This window comes from Myodes glareolus, chromosome 10, assembly GCF_982192425.1.
Source record: "Myodes glareolus chromosome 10, mMyoGla1.1, whole genome shotgun sequence".
Classification (NCBI taxonomy): Eukaryota; Metazoa; Chordata; class Mammalia; order Rodentia; family Cricetidae; genus Myodes; species Myodes glareolus.
Genome location: NC_142035.1, coordinates 20333506 through 20346657, shown reverse-complemented (window position 1 = coordinate 20346657; position 13152 = coordinate 20333506). Strand labels below are relative to the sequence as shown.

At 44.6% G+C, this 13152-nt stretch overlaps 1 protein-coding gene across 3 annotated transcripts in view; it reads left to right on the top strand.

Annotated features, from left to right (window-relative positions):
• Positions 1–13152, top strand: part of Dhx35 (DEAH-box helicase 35) — a 66275-nt gene that overhangs the window by 30145 nt on the left and 22978 nt on the right. For all 3 annotated transcript variants that reach the window (XR_015739024.1, XM_048440923.3, XM_048440922.3), the window contains exons 6-11: positions 855–916; positions 1856–1925; positions 3716–3775; positions 9215–9327; positions 10652–10748; positions 12295–12453. Coding sequence is in view for 2 of the 3 variants with exons in the window: in XM_048440923.3 (XP_048296880.1) it covers positions 855–916; positions 1856–1925; positions 3716–3775; positions 9215–9327; positions 10652–10748; positions 12295–12453 (561 nt within the window). In the remaining variant the exon portion in view is untranslated. The remainder of the gene's footprint in view (positions 1–854; positions 917–1855; positions 1926–3715; positions 3776–9214; positions 9328–10651; positions 10749–12294; positions 12454–13152) is intronic.

Below are 13152 nucleotides of genomic sequence, written 5' to 3'. Positions count from 1 at the left end.
GGTCAAGGGAATTTGTGTTGTGTTTATGCCTTCAATTATGTGTGAACCGGTTAACATTGGGTGAGTGTTGTAGTCATGTGACTCTTTTTTTTTGGGTCCATGAGCAGCTTTGCTAAGACTTACTGGTAGAACTTTCCACTTGCTTCTGTGTGTGTGTGGAGGGGGGCGGTGACAACTGGAACCAGGGCCAAGCAAACTGTGTTAGAAACGCATCCCACTTTTAAAGTCAGAGTGAAACTAGACTGTAGGAGAGTTTAGCCTTGCTCATGAATCAACCTTGTTTGGGGTGAGGTAATGGCACCCACTGTTACTGCTCATTTCTGAAGCATTTTATTAGTGTTTACTAATCCTATTTAGTTTTCACTATAATTTGGTGAAATTGTTATATTACCTCATTTGACACGGGAAGAATGAGACTCCGATGGTAAGCACTTGGCCTGGGTATTTACAGCAGGTGAAAGAAGAGCCGAGCTCTGACTTGGTGACTGTGGAGCCCACGCTCTAAACTGCGGCTCTGTCAGTGGAGGCCGCGGTTGAGAACATACTGAGGAGTTACCCCACTCGGTGCATTCACATAGTCAATAATGGCAAGTGGGAGACTCACTTGATTGTACACGGATTGCTGTGGATGCTAATTAGCATTAGGAACCAGGCCAGGTAAGCAGAGATGGTGTTGAAAGGTCTCCAGCCCAGTGTGGGAATTTTTTTTTCAAACTTTGCTAAATGAATAAAGCTACTGGGATGTTGTCTTTACTGTGCTGTGTGGATTGTTCTTGCATGTGAACAGAGATTATACTTGAACTTGAATCATCACTGTAAATAAGTTTTTCTTCCTTTGTATTTTTACTTTTTAGTTCCTTACGGATGGGATGCTGGTCAGGGAAATGATGGTTGATCCATTGTTAACAAAATATAGGTAAATATGATTTCCTGTGATACCTTCCTAATGTTCCCAAAGCTCACTTGTACACTGGGAAGCAGTCATCTTAGCAGTGAGATTCAGGTCTGGTCAGCTGCCCTCATCTGTCCTCTTTCCTGATGGTGGCTCTTCCTGCCCTTGCTAGTTTTTCAAATTTTGATAGTGGTTCCTCTTACAGGCAGCAACAGCGAGGACATAATGCAGACAAATAAAAACATGAGCAAAAGTAGACCCATGGACATCTGCCACTAGTCTGCCTGTTGGCTTGTTTCTGTTTATCTTCCCTGTGACCCAGTCCGGGAATTGGGGTAACTACAGAACCATAGCCCAGCAGAGAAGTAGCTAGCCAGTTGCTGGGGCTGGAACTCAGGGCCTGCACATGGTAGGCAAGCGTTCCACTTCTCCCTCTGGACAGTGTTCTGTTGAATTTGTACACAAAGTGCAGCTGAGGGCTTAGCTCTTTCTCCCTCTTTGTGTATCTTTGGGCATCACTGGGAGCACCAGTGTTGCCCTGCAGCTTTGGTGTGTGAGAGATTCTATCCCGCTCCCCTCCCGGGCACACGTGTTTCACAGCTGCCATCCCTCCTTGGCTGCTCTCATGGCTCAGCATCTTTGAAGTAGCTGGGCTTTGTTATTGCATGTGTTTTGTGGGGTTAGAGGTCATACGTATCAGTTAGAACCAGCTATTAAGTTCTGATGGAATACAGGGTGGGTGACGTTCTTTGCAAATAGTGTGTCGTCATTATTTTCACTAAGATTGTCGAAATCATGTTTCTAGTATAGGAATGACCTCACTGGCTGGGAATGACTTGGGTTTTCTCTTGATTTGATAGCATTATGTGAGTTCTGAGTACCCAGAGGTCTCTTTGGTGGGTGGGGTGGGATTTTGTGGGCTGTTGCTTTAATGCTTACTGAGAGTGTCCCTCTAATTCTTAGTGTCATCATGCTGGACGAAGCCCACGAGAGGACTTTGTATACAGACATTGCCATTGGCTTGCTGAAGAAGGTATGACTCTACTGCCCATATTTTGCTTTCTGTGTTTTCTTTTTATGTTGTTGCCTAGTTAGGAAAGTAATGACAACAATTTGGAAAATCCAACAAATAAAAAGGGAAAATTATCCCATCATCCTATCCATTCAGAGAAAAACATGAGCCGAATGTTGATGTGCTTTTCTTCTCTGTCTGTGCCTGCCCGCCTCTGTATATGTTTTGACCCAGTGGGATTGGACAGTGTGTCCTAATTTGTATCTTGCACATTTAGTATTATACCAAGACTATTTGTCTTCATCGTGAAGTAGTCTCTGAAGACATTATTCTTGTTATTATTATTTTAAAGATTTTGTATTTGTGTTGTGAGTATGTGTGTGCCTGTTTGTATATCTGTGTGCACATGTGTACAGGTGCCTGCAGAGGTCAGAAGAGGGCACCAGATCCCTAAGAACTGTAGTAACAGGTGATTGTGAGCTGCCTGATGTGGTGCTGGGAACAGAACCTCTGCAAGAACAGCCGGTGCTGTTAACCACTAAGCCACTTCCACGCCCCTGAAGACAATGTTTTTCATGGCTGCACAAACGCTGCTGGGGTCTGCCACATTCTTCCTGTACTGTTACACACATGTGTGCTTAAGTATATGGTCTTAATGGCAGTGAGCACCCTGAAATGAAATTCCAATTATTTGAAAGAGGAATACATTAGCAGTTTAATCTTTCCATCATGCTAGTGTATTTCAAAGGCTCTTCATAGCCACTTGTGGCTGGTGGCTACTGCCTGGACAAGGGCAGACTAGGAACCACTTCGTAAGAAAGTCTGCTGGGCAGACCTGCTGGACATCGTGATTGGTCATGAGGCTTAAATAAGACAACACAGTCTTAATTGACACTATACATTTACCTTTGTCCAAGTAAGAAAGAGTGCCTCTCTGTGGCTGTCCACAGTGAGGTGAGGGGAAGGTGGGTTACGGTTAGACGCTCGCCACCTCGTCAGCCTTGTGTCTTTGTGCAGCCTGCACCGCCATGAAGTGGCTGGCACACAACTAGGAATACATACACCACTCTTGTTGTCGTTATTTTATTATTTTACCTTTCGGCTGATGGCCAGACTTTCTGATATATAGGAGGACTTTTCTCACTAGCTCACCCCACCTAGGGACAGTGTAATAGAGGGCAGTTCTGTCCAGGCTTTGCCAGTATTGAGGAGCCTCATGTGGCCGCTCCTGAGTGTGGCAGATGTCTGTATGCCCAGTGACCACATTTCTTTGAATAACTATTAATGCTTATATTGATATCTTGGTGTCAAGATTTGTTATTTCTTGGTTTTAATGTACTTTTTCATGCTTCAGAGTTTGAATATATACCTTTTACACTACCCCAAAACTCACATGTGAGTAAAAGCATTTATTTTTAGTAATTTCAAATTCGGTCCTTAAATTTAGGATTAGAGTTAGAGAGTGGGTAGTGTTAAGGTCAAAGTTTTAAATTCTTTTTGTATTTTGTATAAAATTTTTACAGGGTCATAATTAGAAAATTTTGCACATTTTCAAAATCAGGAAGAGTGGTCTACCTCACAGTGATTTGTGACATCAGCAGCCGGTTGTTTGTTGTATTCTCGTCTCACTGATAAGCCTCCGCTTTGTCTTGTGACAGGGTCTTGCTGTCTAGCCCAGGCTGGTCTTCAACTGTGACTCTTCTGCCCTGGCCTCCTGCTTGCTGGAATTTACAGGCCTGAGTCACCGTGTCTGGTTAGGAACTGTACCTTGTTCCACTGTCACCGTTATTTTCTGATGCCTTCTTTTCCAGATTCAGAAAAAGCGAGGGGATCTTCGCTTGATTGTGGCCTCAGCCACTCTGGACGCAGAGGTAAGGGCATCTCTCTCCTCCCCATTCTGTGTAAAAACTGGAACTGTCAGACATCTTTGGGAGCAAGCCTCCAGGCAAGGCATGTCTTTGGCAGAGTGACCTGCCTCTTTTGGACCCATCTGGTGCCCTGGATGTCCCACGGTGTTCTTTTTCAACTGCGAATAGAAATTAGCCTATAATTAAGGGAGTTGATGATCACCCTCTTGCCTTGTCTCTCTGTCTCTGCTATCTTTCTCCTGACATGGGCAGTTTCTTTTTAGTTACTTTTCAGTGTGAGGCCATATTTCTTGAATTTATTTATGAAAATTGCACACTTATTTTAATGTTTTTGATGCAGTTGAAGCTTTTCCTGAAATGTAGTAGTTTTCACATTGTTTTTTTTTTCTTTTTTTTAATTTAATTTTTAAATTTTTTTGTATGTGTGGTGGGGGGCACACAGGCCATGGTGGAGGTCAGAATAACTTGTTGGAATCAACTCTGTCCTACCATGTGGGGATCAAGGTCATCAGGCTCAGCAGTAGGCATCTTTACCAACCGAGCCATCTCTTTGGTCCTATGTTTTTACATGGCTGATTTTCTCTCTTGATGACTAATATTTTATTTTAAAACAGTTCATTTCATCTCGTTCTTTTGGCCACTTGCTGTTTATATGTGCTATGTGCTAAGGCTCCTGCTAGCTACAGGTGATCCATACATCCCCCGAGCCCAGGGAAGGCGGTGCATGAATAGGTGTTCAATGTGTTAAGGTGACTTAGAAGGCTGCTCTTCAGCCCAGCCAGCTGGGAGCGTCAAGAACTTTTCACTAAGGAGGTGGCATTTTAGCAGGGTTTGAGTCCAGGAGACCCTCACCTCCTCAGAGAGGCCCTCTCTAGGGCCTCACCCCTGCCGCCTCTGTCCTCTGGTACTGCTTTGTGTGTGCTCCAGTTGCACTGACTTTAGGTGCTTGTTCAGGAGTTGTTGAATCCTTGAGGATTGGGGTCCTGTCTTACTCATGATTTTACCCTCTTGCCTTACACTGGAGTAGGTAGGGCAGTGATTTCCTGTATTTGGAACTCAGGAAGATGATTCTTGTGTTGTGTAGAGACACAGGGAGTAGTTACAGAAATGCCGGGCAGGAGGCCAACTTTGTCTTCCAGGTTAGATGTGAGGGTCTGGCCCCTGTCTTGTTCCTCTGTGTTCCTGAGAGGAAGAATCAGATGGACTTGGTGAGAGGAGCCAGTTTGTTTACAAGCTGTCGGAGCTCTTGGCTTCAGGCTGCCCATGATCACCTCTGGGTTTGAACTGTTTATTGTCCTCTTGCATGAGTTGTCATCTCTGTCACCATGATGTCTGCTGGAATGTTCTCCACAGGTATTTTAATTTCATTTCTGATGCTGTGATAACACACCTTGACAACAAGCAGCCTAGGAATGAAAGTGCTTGCTCTCTGAGAGAAATAAATGCATGCGTGCTTACTTCAGCTCACCTTTCACCCTTTTAACCATTTATTAGAAAATGGTTACTTTCATGCGTATGGGTGTTTTGCCTGCATCTATGTCTGTGCAAAATGTGTGTTCAGTACCCATGGAAACCAAGAGAGGGCATCGGATTCTCTGGGACTGGAGTTACAGTTGGTTGTGAGCTGCCATATTGGTGTTGGGAATTGAACCCTGGTCCTCTTACTCCACGTAAATGAGTTCATTTAATCGGTGAGCCATTTCTCTGGTCCCGGCTGTTTCCCACTGTAGCACAGTTGGAATGGTGCCTGTGATGGACTTGAGTGCTCTCACAACAGTTGATACAAACAGGGCACTCCCTGCCCTCCTGACAGACATGTCCACAGGCTGGCCTGATCTAGACGGTCACTCATCGCGCGAATCTTCCTTCCCAGGTGACTGTAGAGTGTGTCAAGGTAACCGTTATAGGAGGAGTCCAGCTTGCCTCTGGTTCTCTCCCTTGTGGACCACTTGCACAGATCATCTCTGTTGTCTTTTCCTTCCTTCTTTCTTAGAAATTATAAACTGAAAAATTGACGTAAACAGGTTTAGTTGTGGTGAAAAGTATAATCCCCCTGCCTGGGACTCCTTGATAACCGGTAGCTGTGAACTGCTTACTGCTACTTTGCATTGTCTTTCTTTTCTTTTTGATATTAAAATATACTTACGTCATTCCCCCTCCCCTTTCTTTCTCTTAACCCTCCCATTTACCTTTCTTGCTCTCTTCCAAATTCATGACCTTTTTTTTTAAAAAAAACATCATTACATGCATCTGTGTATATTCACATGTATTTTTTAGTATAATCTGTTTAATCTGTATTAATTTTTAAAAATTTTTATGTGTGTTTGAAGGAGTCAGATCCATTGGAGCGGAACTTGAGTTACTGATAGTTGTGAGCTGCCATGTGGGTTCTGGGAATTGAACCAAGGTCCTCTGGAAGAGCAACCAGTGCTCTTAACCACTGAACCATCTCTCCAGTGCTGATATGTGTATTCTTAAGTGAGAGGAATGGTGCAGGAGAATTGTCTGTATTCTGTCAATCATGTTTTAAATAAACGCTGATTGGCCAGGCAGGAGGTGTAGGTGGGAAACCCAGACAGGAAGTGGAAATGATGCAAGGAGAGCAGGAGAATTCTGGGAAGGAGGAAGTTGATTCCTCCCACTCCTGCCCAGGCCACTGAAGCAGCAGGATGTGAGCTGCCCTGCTGAAAAAGGTACTGAGCCACATGGTTAACATAGATCAGAAAAATGGGTTAATCAAGATGTGAGAGTTAGCTAATAAGTAGCCTGACCTAAAGGGCCAGTCAGCTTTATAACTTATAGAGATCTCAGTGTGATTTTTCTTTGGGACTAAACAGCTGGGGGGCAGGGCAGGACAGAAACACAAACAAGCAGGCCCGGCCTTCTCATGTTACAGAGGAAGAGGATGTTAGTGGACTAAGGAGGCCTGGTGTGAGGACCACTTTGTAGAGTGAGCAGCATAGGGTGTGGCTTACTAGCATTTTCATCTGGAGGCCCAAGGTTGCCCTGGACTCATCTTCTGGCCCAAGCTGCTATGTCTATAGGTGACAAACTTAATGTCTAGATGTATAATGCTGCCTTCAGGTCACCTGCTCAGGTTTCACTTGGGTAGGTGGCTCATCCTGCAGATGAGACACCAATGTCTGCAACATGGAAGTGGCAGAGAAGCTGGAAGCTGATCAGGTAGTTGCCTTGATTGGTTTAGCTGCCCTGTTTGTAGAAGCTTGATTAGGGGAGCAGGTACATTCATAGCGGGTGTGGTTGCAAAGTGTTCCTTTTCTCATTATCACATTCTTCTACTTGAACCTGTCCACACAACAGTACCTCGACTGGCAGACAGTTCCCCCTGTTTTGTTGTTGTTTCGTCAGAGGTCTGATCACTTGTAGAGAGATTAATTTCTCCCTCCCATCTGTTCTGGTGAAGGATCCTGGGTCCTCTGAGGTCAGATTCCCATGTTGGACCACTTTGCAGAGACCAGTCTCATTAGCTTGGGTGGGGATTGGGGATGTGGATGCTGGGAGCTATCTAGTGTGGGCCAGGTGAGAGCAGCTCCCAGGATGGCAGGCTGAAGTGAGCTGGCAGGTGGCCCAGCAGAGGCCGCCATCATCTCCATTTACTCTCACAGACTGTCCCCCTTCCTCTCCATCTTGTCATTGTGACCCCACCTCTTGAACCTCACTCAGGTTTTCCAGGAGAGGGGCTTGCTTTACTTCCTGTCTCCTTGATTCTGCCTCAGGATTCATGCACTCTTGAGAAATAGGTTATTGGTCTTATAAGGAGAAAATTTATTATTACTGTTTGTTTTATGTATATGGGCATTTTATCTGCATATATGTATGCACCATTTGCATGCTTAGTGCCTGTGGAGATCAGGAAAGGGCATCAGCCTCCTGTAACTGGACTTACAGACAATTGTGGACCACCATGTGGGTACTGGGAATTGAACTTGGGTCCTCTGGAAGAGCAGCCAGTACTCTTAACCACTGAGCCTTCTCTCTAGCCTGAGTTTTTGTGTTTTATCTGTACATTCCTAGTGAAGATACCAGATAAAAATCTTAAGGACACAGACTTTGTGTGTCTCAGTACATGGGAAGTGTTTTTTTTTTTTGTTTTTTTTTTTTAAAGAGTAGCTCCTAGTCTACAGTTCCAGTAGCCTGGGACCAGCCATCCACACCATCCAGTGAAGTTGTCAATGGCCTTACCTCTCTCACTGTTCAGTGTGTCCTGGTGGCATCTGTGTCCAGCAAGCCCTTCTTAAAGTCCTCCTCCTGCAGCCCTGGCCCTGCTGTCCCCAGTCTTCCTGCTTCCTCATTCACTTCCTCCACCACTCTTTCCTCAAGGCTATCCACTCCTTCCCTGGCCCCCGGTCAGCTGGCACTGGGTGTTGGTGACAGTCTTGACTGTGTTGCTTATGTCCACCTTTGCTGTCTCTGAGCTGTCTGGAATGTTTAAACCTGGCCCCAGAGATTCTGTCCAGTTCTGTCCCAACCTCTTCTCATAGTCATAGTAATTGAGGCCCAAGATATCCGTTGGTGAAGATGTTTCTTCATTGATTAAGAAGAAATCAGTACTGTCCTGTCCGGTGCCAGCATGCATGTCCACACTATTGGAGAAGACACTGTTCATGCTATCAGATTGCCTGAAATCTATCAGGAAGTTATAGTAAATATGTATCAAAGACACACCTATTGTGCAAGAGGGAACCCTTTATGAATTGACAACCTCGTGCCAGCAAATGTGTGCTCTCCAGATTAGGGCTATCCACCAGCCTGGTTTAACCTGTACCAAACTGAGTCATTCCTCATTTTCAGCTAAATAAAATGCAGAGGTGGGAATAAAGTAATACCACAGCTACATGGCAGCTTAGGGTCATTAAATTTTAACCCTTATTTTTAATCAAACCTTTAGAATCTGTCATTGAAAATTTCCCTGCAATTTCAATAAGAAAAATAAATTTCACTGGATGTGATGAAACACACCTGTAATTTCAGCATTCAGGAGCCAGAGGCAGGAGGATCCTGATTTTGAGTCCAGCCTGGTCTGCATAGAGTTTCAGATCTCTCTGAACTGAGTATCAAGATTCTTGTCTCTACAAAGCTGGCCTTTGGGAAGATGACCTGGTGGAGCTGTAAAAGAAAAGAAAGGAAATTGTGACTTCAGAAAACCACTTTGTGTGATGTGGTGGCACACATATAATCCGCTCAAGAAGTGGAGGCAGGGGAGTCTGGAGTTCAAGGCCAGCCTCAGCTATGTAGTGAGTTTGAGGCTAGCCGAGCTACTTGGGGTCCTGTCTCTAAAATCAAATAAACTGTTCTGCTACATGTATTCTTCATTCTGCTATCTCACTTTCCTCTGCCAGTTTTATATTTTCTTTCTGTGGATTACTGTGATCAATCTTTGAGATAAATGTGGATAATATTTATGTATATATTTATTTTTAGAAATTTCGAGATTTCTTTAACCAGAATGAAAGCAGTGACCCAGCCAGGGATACCTGTGTGACCCTGACAGTGGAAGGGCGGACATTTCCAGTGGATATCTTTTACCTACAAAGGTTTGGTAGTGCTTGATTCTTGGTGATGATGATATGGGACCTTGTCTGTCATGCAGAAGAATAGGGAATGTCATCTGCCTGCAGCTTGGCAAGGGGTATTGTGCAGTGCCTATTATCCATAGAATGCTCTGGAAGCTGGACCAGTATTACTGCTGAATTTAGTCTTGACTCTCCTGTGCAAATTTACACGCATCTGTGGCCATTAGCTCAGTTGGAAAGTGAAGTAGTAGGCTAAGGGGAGGTGGTTTGGCAGTCTTCTGAGCGGGGAGTTCCCAGGGTGCTGTCAGTAAGGGAGGCCCTGCTCAGTCCCACCTTTTGGTTGTCTTCAGCCTTAGTCAGAATGTCATCTTATTAGCAGGGGGCCATCCTAGTTGCTGTACCTGGTTTCTGGGCTTGGTCCAGTGCCTGATAAATCCAGAGAATTGTAAACTTCATCTTTGAGTCCTTCCATCTGGACGGAATGTCTGCCATTTCTGTTCACTTAGCCCTTGGATTCTGGCCAGGGGAAGATGGATGTGCTGTGCTGACTGGTTTATGTCAGTTTGATACAAACCAAGGTCATCAGAGGGTGGAGGGGGAAGCCTCAGTAGAGAAAATGCCTTCCTAAACTTGGGCTGTAGACAAGCCTCTAGGTGGTTTCTTAATTAGTGATTGATGGGGGAGGGCCCAGGTGAGGCCACCCATGAGTTGGTGGTCCTGGGTTCTGTGAGAAAGCAGGCTGAACAAGCCATAAGGAGAAGTAAGTAAGGTATTCCTTCATGGCCTCTCCATCAGCTTCTGCCTCCAGATTCCTACCCTGTTTGAGTTCCTGTCCTGACTTCCTTCCTTGAACAGTGCTGTAGAAGTATAAGCCAGATAAACCCTTTCCTCCCCAACTTGCTTTTTGTCACGGTGTTTCATCATGGCACTAGAAACCCTAACTTGGACAGGGGGCTGGGCTGGCCCAACTTCCAGAACATTCCATCTTCCAGAATATTCTTTATTCCTTAGCAGATATAGCTGAAACCATTGTCTGCATGTAATTATGCATAGAAGTGCTGCATTTAATATTGTTTTTTCTTTCTTGTGCTGGGAATTGAACCTAGAACCTTACATACCTTAGACAAATGCTGTACCATTGAGGTACACCCTCATTCTTGGTTGCTGCACTTGGAAAAAAAAGGAGTGAACATTTATTTTACTTATCCATATGCTAATTACCTGCTGGGATGGCCCAAACCAACCCTGATGAGGTTTGGCTGCCAAGTTATTAGAGTAATTGGAGCTGTGAGTAATGAATGAGCTTGTTCCAGTGATGAGCTTTTTCCTCATCTATTTTTTCCAGTCCTGTTCCAGATTATATCAAGGCAACTGTGGACACGGTGGTGAAAATTCACCAGACAGAGGGAGACGGAGATATACTAGCCTTCCTTACTGGCCAGGTAACTCTACCCAGTCTCTCTGAGTAGACATGTTAAGGCAGTGCCAGAGTTAACATGAAGCCCTGTTCTTAGCCATTTGTTTCTTTTCTTCTCTTTCTTTCATGTTAAATTACACACAGGTGTTTTGCCTGCATGCTTGTTGCTTGAAGTGGTCAGAAAATGGTGTTAGGTACTTTGGAATTGGAGTTACTGATGGTTGTGAGCTTCCCTGTGAGTGCTGGGAATTAAGCCTAGGTCCTCTGGAAAAGCAGCCCGTGTTCTTAGTTACTAAGCCATCTCTCCAGCTCCTTGTGTCATGTTTAATTGCATTTTGTAGTGGCTAAATTGCATAAAAAATTGTTGGTTTGATGTCATTGTCTACCATCTAGATTTGTCAGGGCGTCATTAGCACCTCTCTATTCTTTTCATACAAGGTCTATTGCATTTTTAAATTTTAATAGTATTTTGCGTGTATGTGTGTGAGCCTTTGTGTATGTATATGTACCATGTGGATGCATGTGCCCATGGAGGACATGAGGGTTCAGATCTTTTGGAACTGGAGTTTCAGGTGATTGTGATCTGCCTGTGGTGGTAACTGAACACAGGTCCTCTAAAAGAGCAGCAAGTGCTCTTAACCTCTGAACCATCTTTCTTGCCCCAATGTTTTAAATGTATTAGCTGATTTCAGAATAAACCAAGTTTTACATCAAAGGGGCTGTTTTGTTTGCCAGTATTGGATGTTGCACTAGGTACATTGTGCATGTTGCAATCCCAACCCGTGGTCAAAAAGTTGGGCACCCTTTTTCCCAAGTGACCTAACATTAGTAGTGGATCCTTTAATTTGGACGTCTTTCCAGCTCATTCTGCAGGCAGCTAGTGACCACATAGTGGAAAACAGCCGAGTAAGCCGGAACACTCTTACGGTTGTAGTTCTGCTCAGAACTAGCTCCAGCCGCAGCCTTTTCCACTGCCAGACATTTCCCATAGTTAGTAATCTTTTCTCAGGAATGCTTACCGTGACTTCATAGGCTGCAGCTTGTCCATCTGCACAGAATGTTCAGCATGTCCGTGCACATGGAATGCTTTGTTTGCCTTAGTCCATAAAAGCTGTGTATGAATAGTCATTTAAAAATTATGTGTATATCTATGTGTAGTGAGTGCAGATGCCTGGGTGGAGGCCTGAAGAAGGCGTTGGATGTCCTGGAGCTGGAGTCAGAGGCAGAGGGAGCTGCCTGACATCTTCCTGACATGGGTGCTGGGAACCAAAATCTGGTCCTCTGCAAGAGCTGTACAGGCTACCACTGAGCCATCTCACCAGTTCCTTACTGTTTTTATTTTTAGAAACTTGTCTATTAACTACAGAATGTTTAGTCTTATCAATTGTACAGTTACAGGGTTTCACTCCTTTGATACTGTTATTTGGTAGCTTTGGGTTTAATGTCGTCCTGAGTGGGCCATGGCAGCACAGCAGCTGCTGAAGGTGGCAGAGTTAAAGCCTGGACGCCAGCATTTGTTCTTTCAGTGTGCTAGCATGACCAGCTTCTTTGGTTTCTGGTTCCGTGTTTAGGAAGAAGTAGAAACTGTTGTATCCATGCTGATTGAGCAGGCTCGGGCGCTAGCTCGCACTGGGATGAAGAAGCACCTCCGGGTTCTTCCCATGTATGCAGGACTGCCTTCTTTTGAGCAGATGAAGGTGTTTGAAAGGGTGTCACACAGCGTCAGAAAGGTAAGACTCCTATTGATCAGTGGTGCTCGTGGCCATTTGTAATCACATTGACTCCCCTTTGTCATGTCCTGCTAAGTTGCTTTTGGTATATGTATGTATTAATATGTGTGTGTATGTGAGCATTCATGTGTGTAAGCGTGAACATGTGCCACAGTGCATATGTTGAGGTCAGAGGACAGCCTTGATTGAGACAGGGTCTCCTGCTTGCTGCTGCTGTGTCTGCCAGGCTAGATGGCCCACAGATGTTTGGGTTTTCTTCTCTGCCTCCTCTCACTGTGTGAGGTCTGGGATGACAGGCACATGCTACCCTTCCTCATTTTGTGTGGGTTCTGGAGACTCAGGGCCTCATAATTGCACAGCTGGCATTTTACCCTCTGAGCTATCTCCCCAGACCCTGATTTATTTTAATTTAATTTAATTTTATTTTTATAATTTATTTTTATTTTGTGTGTATTGGTGTTTTGCCTGCATGTGTGGCTGGGAAAGGGTGTCAGATCTTGGAGTTATAGACAGTTGTGAACTGCCATATGGGTGCTGGGAATCGAACCCAGGTCCTTTGGAAGAGCAGTCAGTGCTCCTAACCGCTGAGCCATCTGTCCAGCTCCCCACCTATTTTATTTTTTCAGTTTAAGTGGAACTTTGCTAGATAGGACTTTTCTTTCAAATCTGAGGTCCATGTTTCTATATAGTAGGTCTAAA